This window comes from Drosophila navojoa, chromosome 4, assembly GCF_054131105.1.
Source record: "Drosophila navojoa isolate 15081-1374.11 chromosome 4, UAZ_NAV_1.0, whole genome shotgun sequence".
Lineage (NCBI taxonomy): Eukaryota > Metazoa > Arthropoda > Insecta > Diptera > Drosophilidae > Drosophila > Drosophila navojoa.
In genome coordinates, this window is record NC_142892.1 from 21,692,040 (window position 1) to 21,707,987 (window position 15,948).

The 15,948-nt window shown below is 40.6% G+C and overlaps 1 protein-coding gene across 1 annotated transcript in view; it reads left to right on the forward strand.

Moving 5' to 3' along the window:
- The window catches only part of olf413 (DBH like monooxygenase olf413), a 144,858-nt gene that overhangs the window by 52,900 nt on the left and 76,010 nt on the right, over positions 1-15,948 (forward strand). Inside the window, exon 2 of the mRNA XM_018102291.3 lies at positions 11,605-12,498. Coding sequence (XP_017957780.1) covers positions 12,007-12,498 — 492 coding nt within the window. The 5' untranslated portion in view covers positions 11,605-12,006. The remainder of the gene's footprint in view (positions 1-11,604; positions 12,499-15,948) is intronic.

The following is a 15,948-nucleotide window of genomic DNA, read 5'->3' on the forward strand; positions in this document are numbered from 1 at the left end:
GTTATTATACAAAATATTAACGCTTGAATGGCTGCTTTGTGGCCCGAACGGAACGAAGCGGAGTGGAGTGGAGTGGAGTGGGGTCGTTGCTGCGGCACGGGTAGGAGCTGACTGACAAACTGTGCATTGTCATTCATTCATTGACGCCGCCTGCTTTGGGAAATTCATAATTTATTTGTTTTGTCATTCAGCATTGTAAATAATGAGAGAGATTTTCAATAATCTTCTTTGTTAATATTGAAATTAATTTGTTTACTGTTATGCTACTTAATTAAACAAAACGCACACACGCACGCAGCTTGCAGTGTCGCACAGCTCTCAACTCCCCACCGGCTTACCACAGCCCATAAATAATTAAGGGCGCAAGCTATGGCAGGGGGGCTGTGCCAAGGCAGCGGCCCAGTCCCAGACCCAGACCTAGGCCCAGACCAATCTATATGTAAATAGTTTGTATTTACATGGCTGCATTTTAAAGCCTTGACTGGATTTTGTCCTGTTCAATTATGCAATAAATTTATCACTGATTCCAGTGCAACGCAATCCACAGATGAATGCACTTTCCCCCACCTGCCTCAGCTCCTGCTCGGGCTGCGGTTGCCTCCTGCTTCCATAAATGTCGGTTTTGATTTTGGCACACACACACACACGCACACACACGTAGTTTGCGGCTGTTGAAAAGACGTCTCAGATTCCATTTGAGTAGATGCATTTAAGAGCTCTTCAAATTGTGAAATATTTATTAGCTTTGTGTGTGGAATATGCAGCTATTAATTAAGGCACAGCGGGACGTATTTAAATTAACATAAAAGCACACACTCTAGAAAACAACAAAAAACAAACAGAAATACAACAAATTTTAATTGCGACGCATTTGTTGATTTTTTCAACACAACAAATTGAGTGAGAAACATAAAGTTTTGTTGCTCCCCGCCCGCTGGCTGCTCAGCATAATGACAAAAACATGTTCGGGATCCGCGGTATTCTGACCCACGGCGCACACGCACACACTTCAGCTTAATTTCCACGTAGTATATCCATCTAAATATATATGGAACTGTATCTGTATGTATCGCAGCTCATCATCATAAGTGAATAGATCTCACACCACGAGCTAAGCGCTGCGACCGCCAGGAAAAGCAGCAAAGACGATGAAAAAAATTAGAACAACTTAGCGACAAGGGAATTACAGAAAACAAACTCAACACGCCGCTGTCATCATTTATTTTGTCAGAGTCTAAAAACAATTCCAACTTATGGCTACAAACAAGATACTCTGCACCGCATCGTGGTATGCGACAGCTCATAGATACAAATGAGATAAAGCAACAACGATCGAAAGCCACAGCGAAGCAGCGATGCTCTGCCACTGAATGCTAGTGAATATTATCCTAAATTATTTGATTAAGAAAACTTTCACAAACGAATCGAAACATCATTGCGAGAATCTTCCAGAAAGAATAAGAGAGATGTTTCTATGCAAACTGAACTTAAATCAATAGAGATGTTGTCTTCTTTTCTAATTAATTTGTTATAGATACATATATATGAAATTGATTTATATGAATATTTCTATATAAATAAATAAAATAAATTTTATTTTAATTAGAAAATAGAAAATAGAAAAAATCTAGATATATATTTGTATGCCAACTAAACACAAATTTCTTTGTAGATATTTTTTCCTGTCTCCAAATTGAATTTTTTTAATATTAAAAAAGTTTCACTTAAACAGAAATTTCCCGACTATTCATAGACCTTTCGCTTTACTCTTAGATCTACATCAAATATAGATCCGGGCCTTATAGTGTATTGAAGCTGAACAAAAGCTCAGCAATGTCTTTGCTAGTCATGGGTTTTTTTTCTTCTGTTTTTCTTTTTTTCTTGTTTTGTTCTCTTTTCGTTTCGTATCTCTTAATGATGTGTTGCCCTGCTGCTGCAAAGATTTTGGACATCCCATAGAGAATCATCGTCGCATAATACGCCCAGCTGCCCCGACCACCGTCCTAGCACCTACACACACACGCACACACATACACAAACACACAAGTCATTAAGTGTTAATTTAATGGCCAAGAGATCTTTGTCACAGATAATAAATGCATGCATTTTTATATACACACAACACCCAATAGCCAACAGCCAACAGCAAACGGAGCCCAGGGCCGAGAGCCAACAGTTGAGAGTTCTTTTTGGGCCTACTATCAGAGCCCTGGCATCTCTTACAAGTTTGTGGAAAACATTTTGTGCGCAGCAGGTGATATATGTGCTGTCTGCTTATGGAAACAACAACAACAACAACAACAACAACTGGTGAACGACAACCAGCAAACAACACTAACGCCTCCTCCTTTGGGCTGGCTGGTCATATGATATTTGTGTTGTCGGGTTGCTCGGTTTGTTAACGCTGACAGACAATTAAGTGTTTGCTTTATGTTTATTGGAATGGATTTGCCGCAGCGCAGCGCGTTCTTCTTAACAAATTGATTGATGGCCAACACCATCGAATCGGACGGACAGACTCGGAGATAAACAGAGCGAGAGAGAGAGAGAGAGAGAGAGAGAGAGAGAGAGAGAGAGAGAGAGAGAGAGAGAGAGAGAGAGATGGAGATGATGAGAGAGAGTCCGACAGAGCGATAAGTTGTGAATAAAGTCTTGAATTACCTGGTAACTGGTAGCCCACCTGGCCATCAAAAATATTCAAGAGAGCTACCAGAGGCCATAAACGTAGTGGCAAATGGCAAGTAGTCCATATAGCAGTAGCAGCGCATGCCAGTTAGGCCAACAGAGGAGCGCATTCTTGGATGTACAGCCTAGGAAATGATGACGATGTAACGGAAACTTTTTAATTAAAATTCGAAAAATTAATTAAATACTTTTGTGACGCCTGCGCTGACGGCGACGGCGACGGCGACGGCGACGATGACGATGACGATGACGACTTCCAGATTAAATTTCCAACCTGCCTACGAAATGCAAACCCTGCGAGAGAGTGTCGAAAACTTTGCTCAAAAAAATACAGAAAAGAAGAAATAACAACAACAGCAGCAGGAGCAGCAGCAGCAGGAGCAGCAGAGGAAGCTGAAGAGAGAACAACGACAACATCAACTAGTTGGTACAACTGCCAACGAAAAGGCAACAATATTAAGAGTAAAATGAGAAAATTCGCTTCTTGTAACGAAACGAGCAAAAAAACAAACAAACAAGTTAACAAACGGGTATGCGCGACTGCCAGATACTCTGTTTGCTGTGCTAAGCCTCGACTAGAGGGAGGTGAAACAGATGAGAGGAAGATAAGAATAGGCTGCATAGAATAGGCAGCACTCCCCACTGGCCATGCCCATATACCCGCAGTCGAATGCCACACAGGGTATGCAATCTGTGAAAATGATGTGGAAGGTGAAAGAGGTAGACAAAGACGCAATGCTAGTTGGGAACTGGGGAGGATGGCAGATGAAAAAAAAAGAACACAACTCCAGCAATAGATACAAACACAAAAGAAAGTTTAATGCCGGGCTGAAGCAAAAAAGTGAACGGCGCCAAATGCCAAATGCCAAAAAAATGAGAAAGGAGTCATCGTCAAGCGAAAGATGAGCAAGAGTTGTGGAAGAACAAGAGGCAGAGAAAAAACGAGCCAATGATGCGCAGCTGATAAGTCACAAAAAGATGACACACACACACACACACACACAACTGCTGCAGATAGAGACAAAGAAGAAGCAGCAGCAGCCTCTTCAGCTGAAGAGGCCATTCCAACGATTCTTCTAGTCAGTTGCACTGCGACTTGGTGGGTAAAAGTGGGCCCCGAACAGCGACTGGCTATGTAAATGCAGGCAAAGAAGAAGACAAGCAGAAAGAGCGTTATCAGATGGAGAATGGGGGAAAAGACAGAGAGAAAAAGTGTGTCAGATAATGGCAATAAAGGCTGACACAGAAGGCATTAGCCACGCTACGCCATCGGAACAATCTCTCAGAACAACTGCCAAAAACTACGAGCAACAGTTGAAAGTTTTGATTAATCACCTGCTGCAAGAGATTCAGGAAGATGACACTATTTTCTAATTACAACTCTGTTATGGGACGAATCGAAGCTAAGACTCTCACTGGGCGAAATCTGTTAACTTTTTCCACTCTGGCGCATGAGCTAGAAATCCAAATGTTTTTTCAATCAATAGATAAATCTTTAATTTAAACTCTCCACTCAAATAGTAAGGCCCAGAAAGAAAATAAGCATTTGGTGTCAATCCCTTGTTAAGGTCAACCCACTCACACACCCACACACACACACACACACACATGAAATGAAACAAAAAAGGTTTAACATCAGAAGTTTGTGCCAAAAGTTCTCTAGTTAATGTTGCCAATCAATCATTCGCTCCCATCAAGGGGCTACAAAACACTACAAATGGCAAAGGAAAGCGGGGCCAAAAGCAGAGCAGAGGCAAACTGGGCCAAAAGTGGACAGTGTTTTCGATAATGGATTATTTGCAATTCGTTTGATTTTCGTGTAAGAGAGGAAGAGAGTGAGGTAGAAGAGAGTGCAAAATTGTGTTAACCACGCATCAAATGTGGCACAAAGATCGGGCAGATCTCCTTGGCCTTGGCGAGAAAGTCAATTATAGTAAAGCAAATAATAATTTGACTCGATTTCCATGCAGAGCCTCAGCTCATTTGCTCGACGTGACGTGACGTGACGTTCCCATGATTTCGCGAAAAAATGCTAAAAACTTAAACAACGCTGACATATTTCCCCAGATGCCTTCAAACTTTTATGCCAAACTTCTGCAGCAGTATCCAAAAAAAAAAAAGGGAAAAGAGTCTTTTGAGTGGCTATACGAAAAATGTGATGTCAACGCAGCGTCACAAAAAGCGAATGAGAAACGAGAGGTGGAGTGCAGGAGGAGGAGGAGGAGGTGGAAGAAAAAAACGAGCTGAAATAGCAGGCATTTTCATTTCGTGTTTAATGAAAAATGTCAAATAAAAGTGCCCAAAACAGAAGCAGCAAATTGCAAAGCTTTGTGCGATAGTTTTGCAGCGTAAGTCCTTGAACAGGTGGAGCAGGAGTAGCAGCAGCAGCAGGAGTAGCAGAAGTGGCAGCAGTAGCATGCCAATAAAAACTACAAACAAAGCAAGTCGACATCAATGGGGCGGCACTTAAGCAAAGATGGGCAACTCTTGGTACACTAATTACTATTTATTTCATACGAAAATTGCTAACGAGCAAAAGATATTACCATACGACGACGACGACGACGACGACTAGTATAATAATAATCAAAATGTTGAAAGGGTGGGCATATAGCCATTTTGCTTCTTCTTCTTCTAGTTGCTGCTTCTTCTGGTTACTGCTGCTTCTACTGTTGCCTTCCTTTCATCCGTCCGTTAGAACAAATTATTATTTTTTATGATTATTTAAATTATGCGCCAGTGGGCAAAGCCAGCAGCGGGCAGGATGAGTTGGACCGTCCTGCCGCTCTGGAATGTTGGGGCAATTTACAAAAAGGTAGCTGGCACTTTGCTGCTTGGAGCACTTGGAGCACTTGGCGCAGCAAATAGTTTTCATCAGGCTGAGAGCCGTTTGGTTCGTTTGCCTGCAGCTTTTAGTGCAATTGGCTGGCAGCTACCTTAATGATCATTAAAGATGAAGACGACACACGAGCAGCAGCAGCAGCAGCAGCAGCACCAACAGCAGCCCAGTTTTGATTCAAAGCGCTCTTGACCATACCTTAATAAATGAACACAGGTTGCCATTCAGCCAGACAGCCAGACAGACAGACAGCCAGACGGCCAGCCGTTCGGTCAGCCCAGACTTGTTTTTATGGCTAACTCTTTGGCTTGCGGGCAAGTGCCTTGGACTCACTCTAATTAGTCAATTTTTGTTGTTGTTGTTGTTGTTATTTTCTACCTCTTTTTATTTTTTTTATACTCAATTAAATCTGTAGTAGCTTCAGTTGCAAGCACTCGAGTAAGCAAATGATGAGCAGTAATTAGTAGGGGCCTCTCATATACGTACGTAGAGCACATCTACATACAGACGCATACACGAAAATAGCTCTGGCTGGAGCCTGGAGGGGCATGAGGTGAAGGGCTCGACATCAACTTCAACTTGAGCTTCTTCGTCGTCGTCTTTGGCTGCGTCCAGCGTCGATAAATAATAATTTTCTTGCTGCTTGGGCAGGTTTTTTTTTTCTCTTTTTTTTTTCATTGTGGCATTGCCACAGGATGACAGGTGCAGTGACAACCACACACACACACACACACACAGAGGAGAACGCAGCACAAGCAATTTACAGAAATGACCCAGTGGGACTTGGGCATGCCAAAGTACTTCCCACCGTTGGAAGAATCGCATGACATATGCAACTTAGCGATAGTAATACTTCTACTTCTGCGTCTTCTTCTTCTTCTTTGGCAATTCAAGTTTATAAATAAACACTGGCTGGCAAAAAGTCGCATTTCGTATTTATTATTAATTGAAAAGTTCAAGTTCTATGCACAAGTGTCATATTTTCTCAAAGCCCACGTTCCAGTTGGGGTTTCTCTCGTTCAACAATGACAACACACACACACACACATGCACATCTGTGTTTATATATACATAGCTACACACAACTTACATGTCATACATGTATATTTATAATCAAGCAGCCAGCCGCAAAGACCTCGGACTGCCGGCTCCTCGTAGCACATACGCATTACATGGCGCATGATGAAGCATCTTCGAGTGGGCAAAACCGAAGCGATTTGATGCCGATGCTGCTGCTGCTGCTGCTGCTGTTGTTGTTGCTGTTGTTGATGTTGCTGCAGCTCCTCTGCCCGGTAGCTCTTGCACTTAGTCGGTTGCTGCTTGTAGCTGCTAAATGAAAACATATATTGCGGTCGCAGATTGCACGGGCTCAACGCGCAAGAGCAGAGTGGCAAGGCGAGGCGCTGGCCATGAGGCTGCAGCCTAACGCACAGTGGGATGGCAACCTAATAGCTCTACGAAAGAGTTCTGCTGCCCAATTAGCAGATGCGCTGCAACAACATATGCTAATCAAGCGAATGCCTCACACATTTTTCATTATCTATAGTTGAAGCCACAGCCTAATGGCTACAGGGTATGGGGCCTATTAAAGAAATGGGCATGGCTAATTACCAAATGCGAATGGCATTTGCAAATATTATGCTCGCCCCAAAAAATGTGAAAGTCATACGAATATTGGGAATTTTATGGGAATGTGGGCATGGAAAATAATTAAGGAACTGTGATTAGTTTGATGATAGTGCGAAATGCGTAATGAGATGATGAATTAGTTGCTTGGATTAGATTGGAATTGATTTTGCATTCTATTAGTTTTACTTTGGCTTTGCTCCACTGTTCGACAGCAGAACATTCTCATCAATGTCGTTGACGTTGTTTTCTTTGGCTGCCATTGCCATTGCTCGCAGACACCCCCAGAGACAGTCGGAGAGTCAGAGAACCACTGCCAGTGCCCGAGTCCACTTGTCCACTTGTCCACTTGTCCAGGCAATGCACCGGCAGCTTTTTCCATTGCCGACGCTTCCTACAAATCGTGCAATGATGAAAGCCATGGACAAAGTCTTTGACTTGTATTCAGTTTTTGTTATTACTTGCGCCGCAGCTTCTGTGTATCATTTTTTTTTTTTTGCCCTCTCCCTCTCTTTCTCTCGGCGTCTTTTTTGTCGATGGCTTTTTTTGTGCCGCCTGGAACGCTTTTATGCCCATTCAGTACATCTTTTTGCCTGGGCCATCATTGTCCGAGCGTCCGTTGTCCGTCGTCCGTAGTCCGTTGGACGGACGACTCCGTTTTGTGTAAATGCGACTAATGTGTGTCTACGGAAGCCATTTCGTGCCTTTTAGCTCTGAGTCAGTGCGGAGAGTCAGTCAGGCGACCTGTAACCAGTTTGCAAGCCAAGTCTCTGGCTTTGTTTTGCTTTCGCAAAAATGAAAGAAACAAACAAACACACACACAAGAAAAAAATTGTGTAGTTAATTCGCCAAGTAATAATATTATACTCGTACTTATAAATGTCGTCGGAGCAACATGCTGTGCAGTCTCAGTCCCAGTCCAGTTCGGGGCTCGATTATGGCCAGAAGAACCTGCCGGACCAGCCCCTCAAGCTAAATTGGCTTGAATTTTACGGCTGCGCTTGTTGTTTTTGTTTTTTTGTTGTTCTCGTTGTTGTTATGATTGTCAGCAACAGCAACAGCAGCATCAGCAGCAGCAGCAGCAGCAGCTTCAGTAGAGGAAGAACGACAATCGACGATTGGCCTCGCCTCGGCCTCGGTCTGTATTTAAGCGACATCATTCATCTGCCCGCCCATCAACAGCAGCAACAGCAGCAGCAGCAGCAGCAGCGCCGGCTGCACAATGCCTGCCAATGACGATGTTCTGGATGGGATACGGATGACGATGATGATGATGATGACGACAGCAATAATAATAACAAACAACAACAACAACAACAGCAACAACAATGAGCAGTCAGAGTCAGGCTGCAAGGCAGCCCTGTGGCCCATCGGACAGCTCCGTACAAAGTACAAGTCCGCATAATTATAATCAACGTCATTTAACGTTGCCGGCCGTCACTCAGCGCCATCTACAACATTTACAACAGCCGCAACAACAACAGCAACAACAGCAACAACAACAACAACAACAACTTGTAAACTCGGAGTGCCCCATCAAGCTCATTGTTGTGTATCTTTTGGATACATTTTTGATAACAGCGGGCATAATAACTTTGTCATTAGGTTAGGAATGCATTAACGGAATTACGGGCGTACATAACAGAACTATAGCCAAACACCAAATGGTCGGTATAACTGTATCAAAATGACTTTATCTTGCCGGAAAACTTGGAAGATCTTTTGAAGCTCCAATATTTTAGAGAGTTTAGTTGCAAATAAGAGTTAGAGTGGAGTCGGTCTTAAGTCTGAGATGGTGTAGCTTGGCTTTCAGGGGTTCAAATTTAACATGCTGATAGAGTTAAAAAATTTTTAAAATCAAAAAGAAATATTTGTATTATTATTTAAATTTATTTGAATCTATTAAATAAATTAAAGTGTTTTTTTTTATTAATTTTTGAAACAACATAATTACTTTTAAAAATTTATTAAAGTCAATAATATAAATTTGTATTATTTTACAACTAATTTAACCAACTAATTTAACAGATTAATTTAAAAAACAACTAAAAATATATTTTAAAAATTTAAACATAACAAAAATTTATTTTCTAGACTTTTCTATTAAGTATATGTTAATCCATTTATAAGACTTCTTTTCTAGCCAAGTCAGGGCAATTTTTTCTGTCTCTAAATATATCCTGTTTCTTAGGAAAAATCCAGTTTTCATCTCAACTCGCATGGAAATATAAAAAGGAATTGCTTATGCAAGCCAATTCATTTAGCAACAACTGGCTTAAACAAATAAGCAAACCTCGTGGATGATTCCGACTTTAGTCGGAGTAAACCAAGTTGAGCTGCTACTAATTTTGGGAAAAGTCTCTGCGCTAATTGCCTTGAGGGCATCAATTTCTCGACTTTGTCGCTGGATTAGCTTTTTCGCTCGAATTTGCTGGCTCGTTTGCCCTCATTGCCATACGGTTCGCTTTGTACGTTTGTTGACCTTTGTCAACTTCAACACGCGACTAAGCGCCTCAAATTGGTGCAAATACAGTCGCATATCCCAAAGTACTCCAAAGTGTGCCCGGTTGTTGCTTGTTCGCTGTTGGCTGTTCGCAGTTCGGTGTTGTGTATCTAAGGCCGGAAGTGCGCTATTTATAACAAATTGCTGCGTGTTTGACATTTAACCAAACGCTGCGACTGGCCGGCAACTGCTACTACGATGGCGCCGCATTAAAGATTTAAATGTGCTGCCGCGGGCGCGGCGGTGCAGTGTGGTGCGGTGGGTGTTGAAATTGAAAATGAAGGCGCCGCCAGTCCACCACGCACTTTTGGCATGTTATCAAATGTAACCGCACACCGAATATACGCAAATGCCCGGACGGCCATCGGCCTAGTAGTGGTTGATGGGTTAGCCACTGCTATTTCATAGAATCTATATCGGACTGCGGGCGCTTTGGCGCTCCGCTGCTCTGCTGCTCAGGCGCTGGGCGTATGCCCGGCTCGAGTTCAGTTCGGGCGACCTTCTTCATTAAAATTATGACAAGCCGTAATTATCTTCGATTTGCTTTGAGCTACGCATTAATTGCGTGTCAGAGTGGGGAATGATACTCGAACCGAGTGGATGAATATATACGTATATACCTATACATATGTATATGTAGACACATAATTGACGTACACTTCAAGTGTCGCTCAAGTGGCAGAAAACAAAAAACCAAACTGGTTTTCGTTTCGTTTTATTTTATTTTGCTTTTGGTTTTGTTTTTTGTCTAAATTAGTCAGCACTGCAAAAGATGTGACTGAGTTATGTCCGAGTTAGTCAGCCCTAAGTGAGTCAAAAATTTCAGAGCTGTGGGAACGAGCTCTATGAGTAATGTCTGTGGATTGCATAGCGGCAGATCTAAGAGATGGGCAGTTGCTCTCTCAAGTCGTAAGTCGCGAGTGCGGCCATAAAAGTCAAAATATTTTCACACTAAATTATTTACCGACAATATTTTGATTGTGATTTGAAGAACGATCTGTGGCACTCAGTTAACATTATGTTTTATGCTTCAAAGAAAGTTGCTCTTCAAATTTCACCAACTTCCGGACTTTTGAATTATCATTAATCTTTTGAATTGAAAATAAGATAATAACTAAAGTATTAGAATTGTTTCAATCTGTTGGAATATATTTTATTTATATTATGATAATTTAAGATTAGAATATATTAATATCTTAAAAGAATATTGGAAGCATCGTTCGACTACAGAAAGATTTCAATTAATTTTAATAGTTGTATAGTTAATATTACATATATATTATATTACATATTTATATTTTTTATAGATTGTTGCATATAATATTAATTTTATTGATTGCATTAATTCTGTAACTATTTGAACTATTATTAATTTACTTAATAAAATTTTTGGTATATATTTAATATATGTATGTTATGTTATTGAATGCATATTTCTTACTTTTAGCTCTTAGAAATAGCTAAATTGTTCTTCTTTGTTTAATATGCAAGAACCTGTTACAAGCTTATAGTTTTTTGTTTTAAAGTTATTTTAAATTCCCATTGCTTGTTCTTTTTCAATTTCCTCTGCTTGTCGCCTGGTTAGCCATTAGCTCCCCTCCAAATGCTGCTCTCCGTTCTGTCAGTCATTGCTGGCCATGTTCTAGGGAAACTGCGTGACCAGGTTAATTAAAGCTTCTGAATATGTTGACGAACTGCCTGCTTGGCTGCCTGCCCCTGCCGGCCCGCCGTGGTGGTATGCTCAAAAGTTGCAGTTCAACTAACTTGAGACGTCAACTATGTTGTAGAATCTTATAGATACCGGTTCATAATTTATGTAATTATATGCATTTAAACATTGCAGCACGCTAAAGCTAAAAGCGCGCTGCGTCTGTGTTCCTATTATATAGCTCGACATCAAATTATAGCAATTATATAATTTTTCTTTCCTTCACTTGTCGTCTATTTACAGAGGGTCGTCCACATCCGTCAGCAGACTCCATCAGCAGCAGCTGTGTGTGTGAGTATCTATCTGTGTGACAAGCGCAACTAATGAGCAGCAGCGGCAACAAATCGGAAACAGGAAGCAGCAACAGCAGCAACAGCAGCAACTACGAATGAAAGTAAAACTGCGTGGCCATTATTATCATTACTAAATAATCGTAACTGTGATAGCACCAAAGAAGACAGGAGAGCAGCAGCAGCCTCAGACAGCTGGGCAACAGATACAAAAGCTAAACAGTTGCTGCCGTGCGTAATTACGTTTCACTGATTTTCAAACTAATAAATGTCGTACGCGCAATCGCTGACAACAACAGCAACAAGAACAACAACTGTTTACTGAAGCCAAGCAGCCAACAAAACTTTGCACAAAATGGCGCACAAAATGAGGCAGACAACAGCAGCAGCAGTATCAACAACAGCAGCAGCAGCAGCAACAGCAACACACACAACAGCAATACAGAGCTCAACAAGAGCAACACGAGTTGGCACGCATTCAAGTTCAAGGCGGTCATCGTTAATCACATGTTTTATATCCTGCCACACGGTCGCCTCGCTTTTGTTGTTATTCTCGCTGCTGGCCACGGCGCAAGCGGCCAGCAAGCTGACCATTCGCAGCAACAACACAACAGCAGCAGCGGCAGCGGCAGCAGCAGCAGCTTCACAGGCGACGCCCGTCTGGGATCATGCCATCGATTTGAATGAGGATTTTCGCATACTATGGCAAATCATTAATCAGGATATAACATTTGAAATACAGGCACGTACATTGGGTTATGTCGGCTTTGGATTCTCGCCCGATGGGAATCTGGCTGGCGCGGATATGGCCATCGGCTGGGTGGACAAGGGTCAAACATATTTTCAGGTGAGTGATAACACAATAAGATAAGCAAAAGAAAACCCACACCCCCGCTCTCTGATGACGCCCCTTAGGAGAGACAACCATTTTTCATTTGGGGCCGGGTTACATTTTCATTTTCCAATGCGTGTGGCCGGAAATTAAGGCAGCTAGCTAAATGAAAAGTTGTCGCCCTAATCTCTGGCAATTTATTTTCAAGTCTTCAAGCAAACATTTTGATAAATAATATTAAAAAATAAAAAAAAAATAAAAAAACGTAAAAATAAACACAGCAGCAAAAACGTCGAGGCAAAAAAAAAAAAACAAAAAAGCAAAACACACAAAAAAAAAGAAGAAAACAAAAAATTGTTGTTAGCTAAACAAGAAAAGCATTTTACCACTCAAGTTGGTTAGTAATTAATTTGTTGGGTGGCAGCAGTAGCAACAGCAACAGCAACAGCAAAAACAACAGGGAAAAATAAATAAAAAGAAAAGCGAGCTAGCGAGCGAGCCAGGATACGAGCCAAGTTCCGTTGAAAAAGCGCACAAAATATGTGCAAAGTCTCAGCTGGGCAGGTTCCTTGACAGCGCGGCATATGAATAATGACAGACTCATTTGTAACGACTCGAAGCTTTTTTATTTGAATGTGCACGCGCTCCTCGAGCTCGCACTCCCCTCAGCAAATGTCCTTCGTGGAACTAAAGGAAATTAGGCGATCATACTGAACATGCAGCAATGCATCAGCAAATACCTTTAACGAGATCATAAATTACAAATATTAATATGCAGAGATTTGTCAATTTTAAATGTAATTTTACTCAATATGTACTCCATGATGTGTTACAGAAAATAATTTGAAAAACATTTTTTTTTTTAATTAAAAAAATATTTATATATATATTTTATGTATTCAAATGACAAAAATATATATACTTTTAACTTAGGCTTTACTTCCAAAAGCAAAATTAAAATAATATGTAATTGTATTGTGTAATTAAAAGTTTCTAATTTATCTCATATGCTGAAATTCATTCTGTATTTTTATTTTTGATTATATACATATTTGCTTTTAAACCAACAAATGTTCATAGTGAACCAAATTTTGGTATTTTTAAATTACTGTGTGAATTTATAAAAAATTAGTTAATAAGTAGTTCAAGTTAGGTCAAACTCGATAAGCCTTGAACATGTCATGAAGTACGTAAATAAACAAAGTTTTGAGAAAATTTTTTTCCCATTCCGAGTTGCAGTAATTAAAATAAAATAAAAATAAAAACTTAATTACTTTTAAAATTCCTGAAATTTTTTCTACTCTGCTCATAGTAGAAAAAAAAACGTTGGTAAATATGGAATAGTCAACTTCCTTTAGTTCTTTTGGACAACATTCCCAATTGAACTTGGTCGCTTTGGGGTAGGCTCCTCGGGCCATTGCCGCTTTTATGTACAGTTCTTTTATGTATCCTTTAAAATGCTCGTTCAATGGGTGGTATACGTATATGCTGTCTATAAAAAGGAATATAAATAAAATTTCAATCATTTCATTTATCTCTGCCTACTTTATCAAAAAAATTAATAAATAAAATTAAACTAAATTGACTAAAATAAATAATATTTGAGCTAAATTTTTAAATTTAAAAAGAGCAGAAAACTTTACAAAATTTATATCTATGCTTTAGTTCTTGTTAAATTGTAAATGCAAATTTTAAATGAAAAAGACTTTTTGCACCTATCTACAGTTTATATTCATTCTCTAAGCGTTTTAAATGAAAAAGATTGCTTAATTGAAAAATATTCATATTTGTTTATCCATAAATCGAATAACTTGGCTTGGAAATGACTGTGACTTCAAAGTGGAGTTGTCTACAGGGCATTCGCTGGTCTTTCATCCAAGTCGAGTGCAACTTTTTTTGTTGGTTTCGAGCAACGCCTTTGGCTATAACAACGATGTCTATTGTTGCCCTCTATTTGTGCTCCACCCACGGCGCCTCCTCCTCCTGGCGCTCGGCAAGAGTAATAGGAGTCGTCACTGCAAAGTGTCTAATGAAATGCGAGTATTGCGTGTTGCGGTTGCGTAGCTCTCTTCTGTTTTCCATCTCTCTCTCTCTCTCTCCCTCTGTCGCCTGCTCAGACACACTCTTTCTCTGTTTCTCTATATCAGTGTGTGCTTGCTGTTTGCTGCCTGCCAGGATATGCGTGTGGCGCTCCACGCTGCCGGCTGCCTGACGGCGGGTGGGCGGCCAATTGTGTCGCTGACACAAACACATACTTGGGGCCAGGCGCTTTTTTCTGCATGTTGCTTGTTTGTATGTGTGTGCGTGTGTGTGTGCTTGTGATTTAATGATTTTCGAGCCAAGAACGTCAACTACACACATACACGCCCAGACGGACGCACACACAATGTGATTGTTGTTGAATGTTAAATACCAGATACATTAATATGTCTGTCTGCCCGACTGCCGCCCACTCATTGCGTCTGTCTGCCTGTCTGTCTGTCAGTTGCTGGGTCTGGGTTTTGTGTGACGGTGTTAATTTCACATCTTGACGTGTCGTTGGTAATTGCGAGTCGCTTCAAATTGTACACACACACACACACTAACACACACACACTCGCTCACACACAATAAGCATGACGAGTCGTGACTGCCTGACGGCCTTTTTGGATAACCTTCCCCGGCCGCCGTTACCTGCTTACCTGCTTACCAGCTCACCTGCCAGCCCCTATTCAACTATCACCTTTGTTGCCTTTGTATGAGTGTTTGCTGATTTGTCAAAATGCTACGCTCGAAGCCCACACAATATGTCAAAGGTTAATTAGAGCCAAAATAGATATGCCTATTAATATAATAATTAAGTGTTGAAGTGTAAGTAAAAGCCTGGCATTAAAGCCATATCAATTGTTTGCTCAAGCTCGGGGTTAACCTCTCTATCTGAGTGATTAAGCTCGTTTAGCTGTGTGTGTGGGTGTCGCTATGTGTGCGTATAAGTGTGTGTGTGTGTGTGTATTACAATTATCTAATGGCCAATGCGTAATTGCATTCAATTCTTGAATTATGAAATTAATATTCAATATTTATTGCACGACTGTTAAACGCAATGCAGACTTCGCATTCGCGTTAATTGGAAAATGTTGGCAAAACCAATTTAAATATGAACTGCCAAAACGACATAAACAAAACTCAGCAATTTATATTCGCTGGCAATGCCAAACCAGCGGATACGCTGTAGAAATTCATTTCTATCAATGGGATTAATTTATAGTTACTATAAACCCGTTCGGAAATATCTGTATGCAAATATTTATATTTTTTTGCAGTGATCAATTATTTTATTCGAAATATGATAGGACTCTCTTTTGCGCATTTGCTCTCTGTTGGGTATCCGAATTTTTTCAATTGGCACATTTCTGGCATTTCATATATTCATTTCAATTTGGCATTTCCGAGCTTAACCACACACAATTTATATATGTATGTACG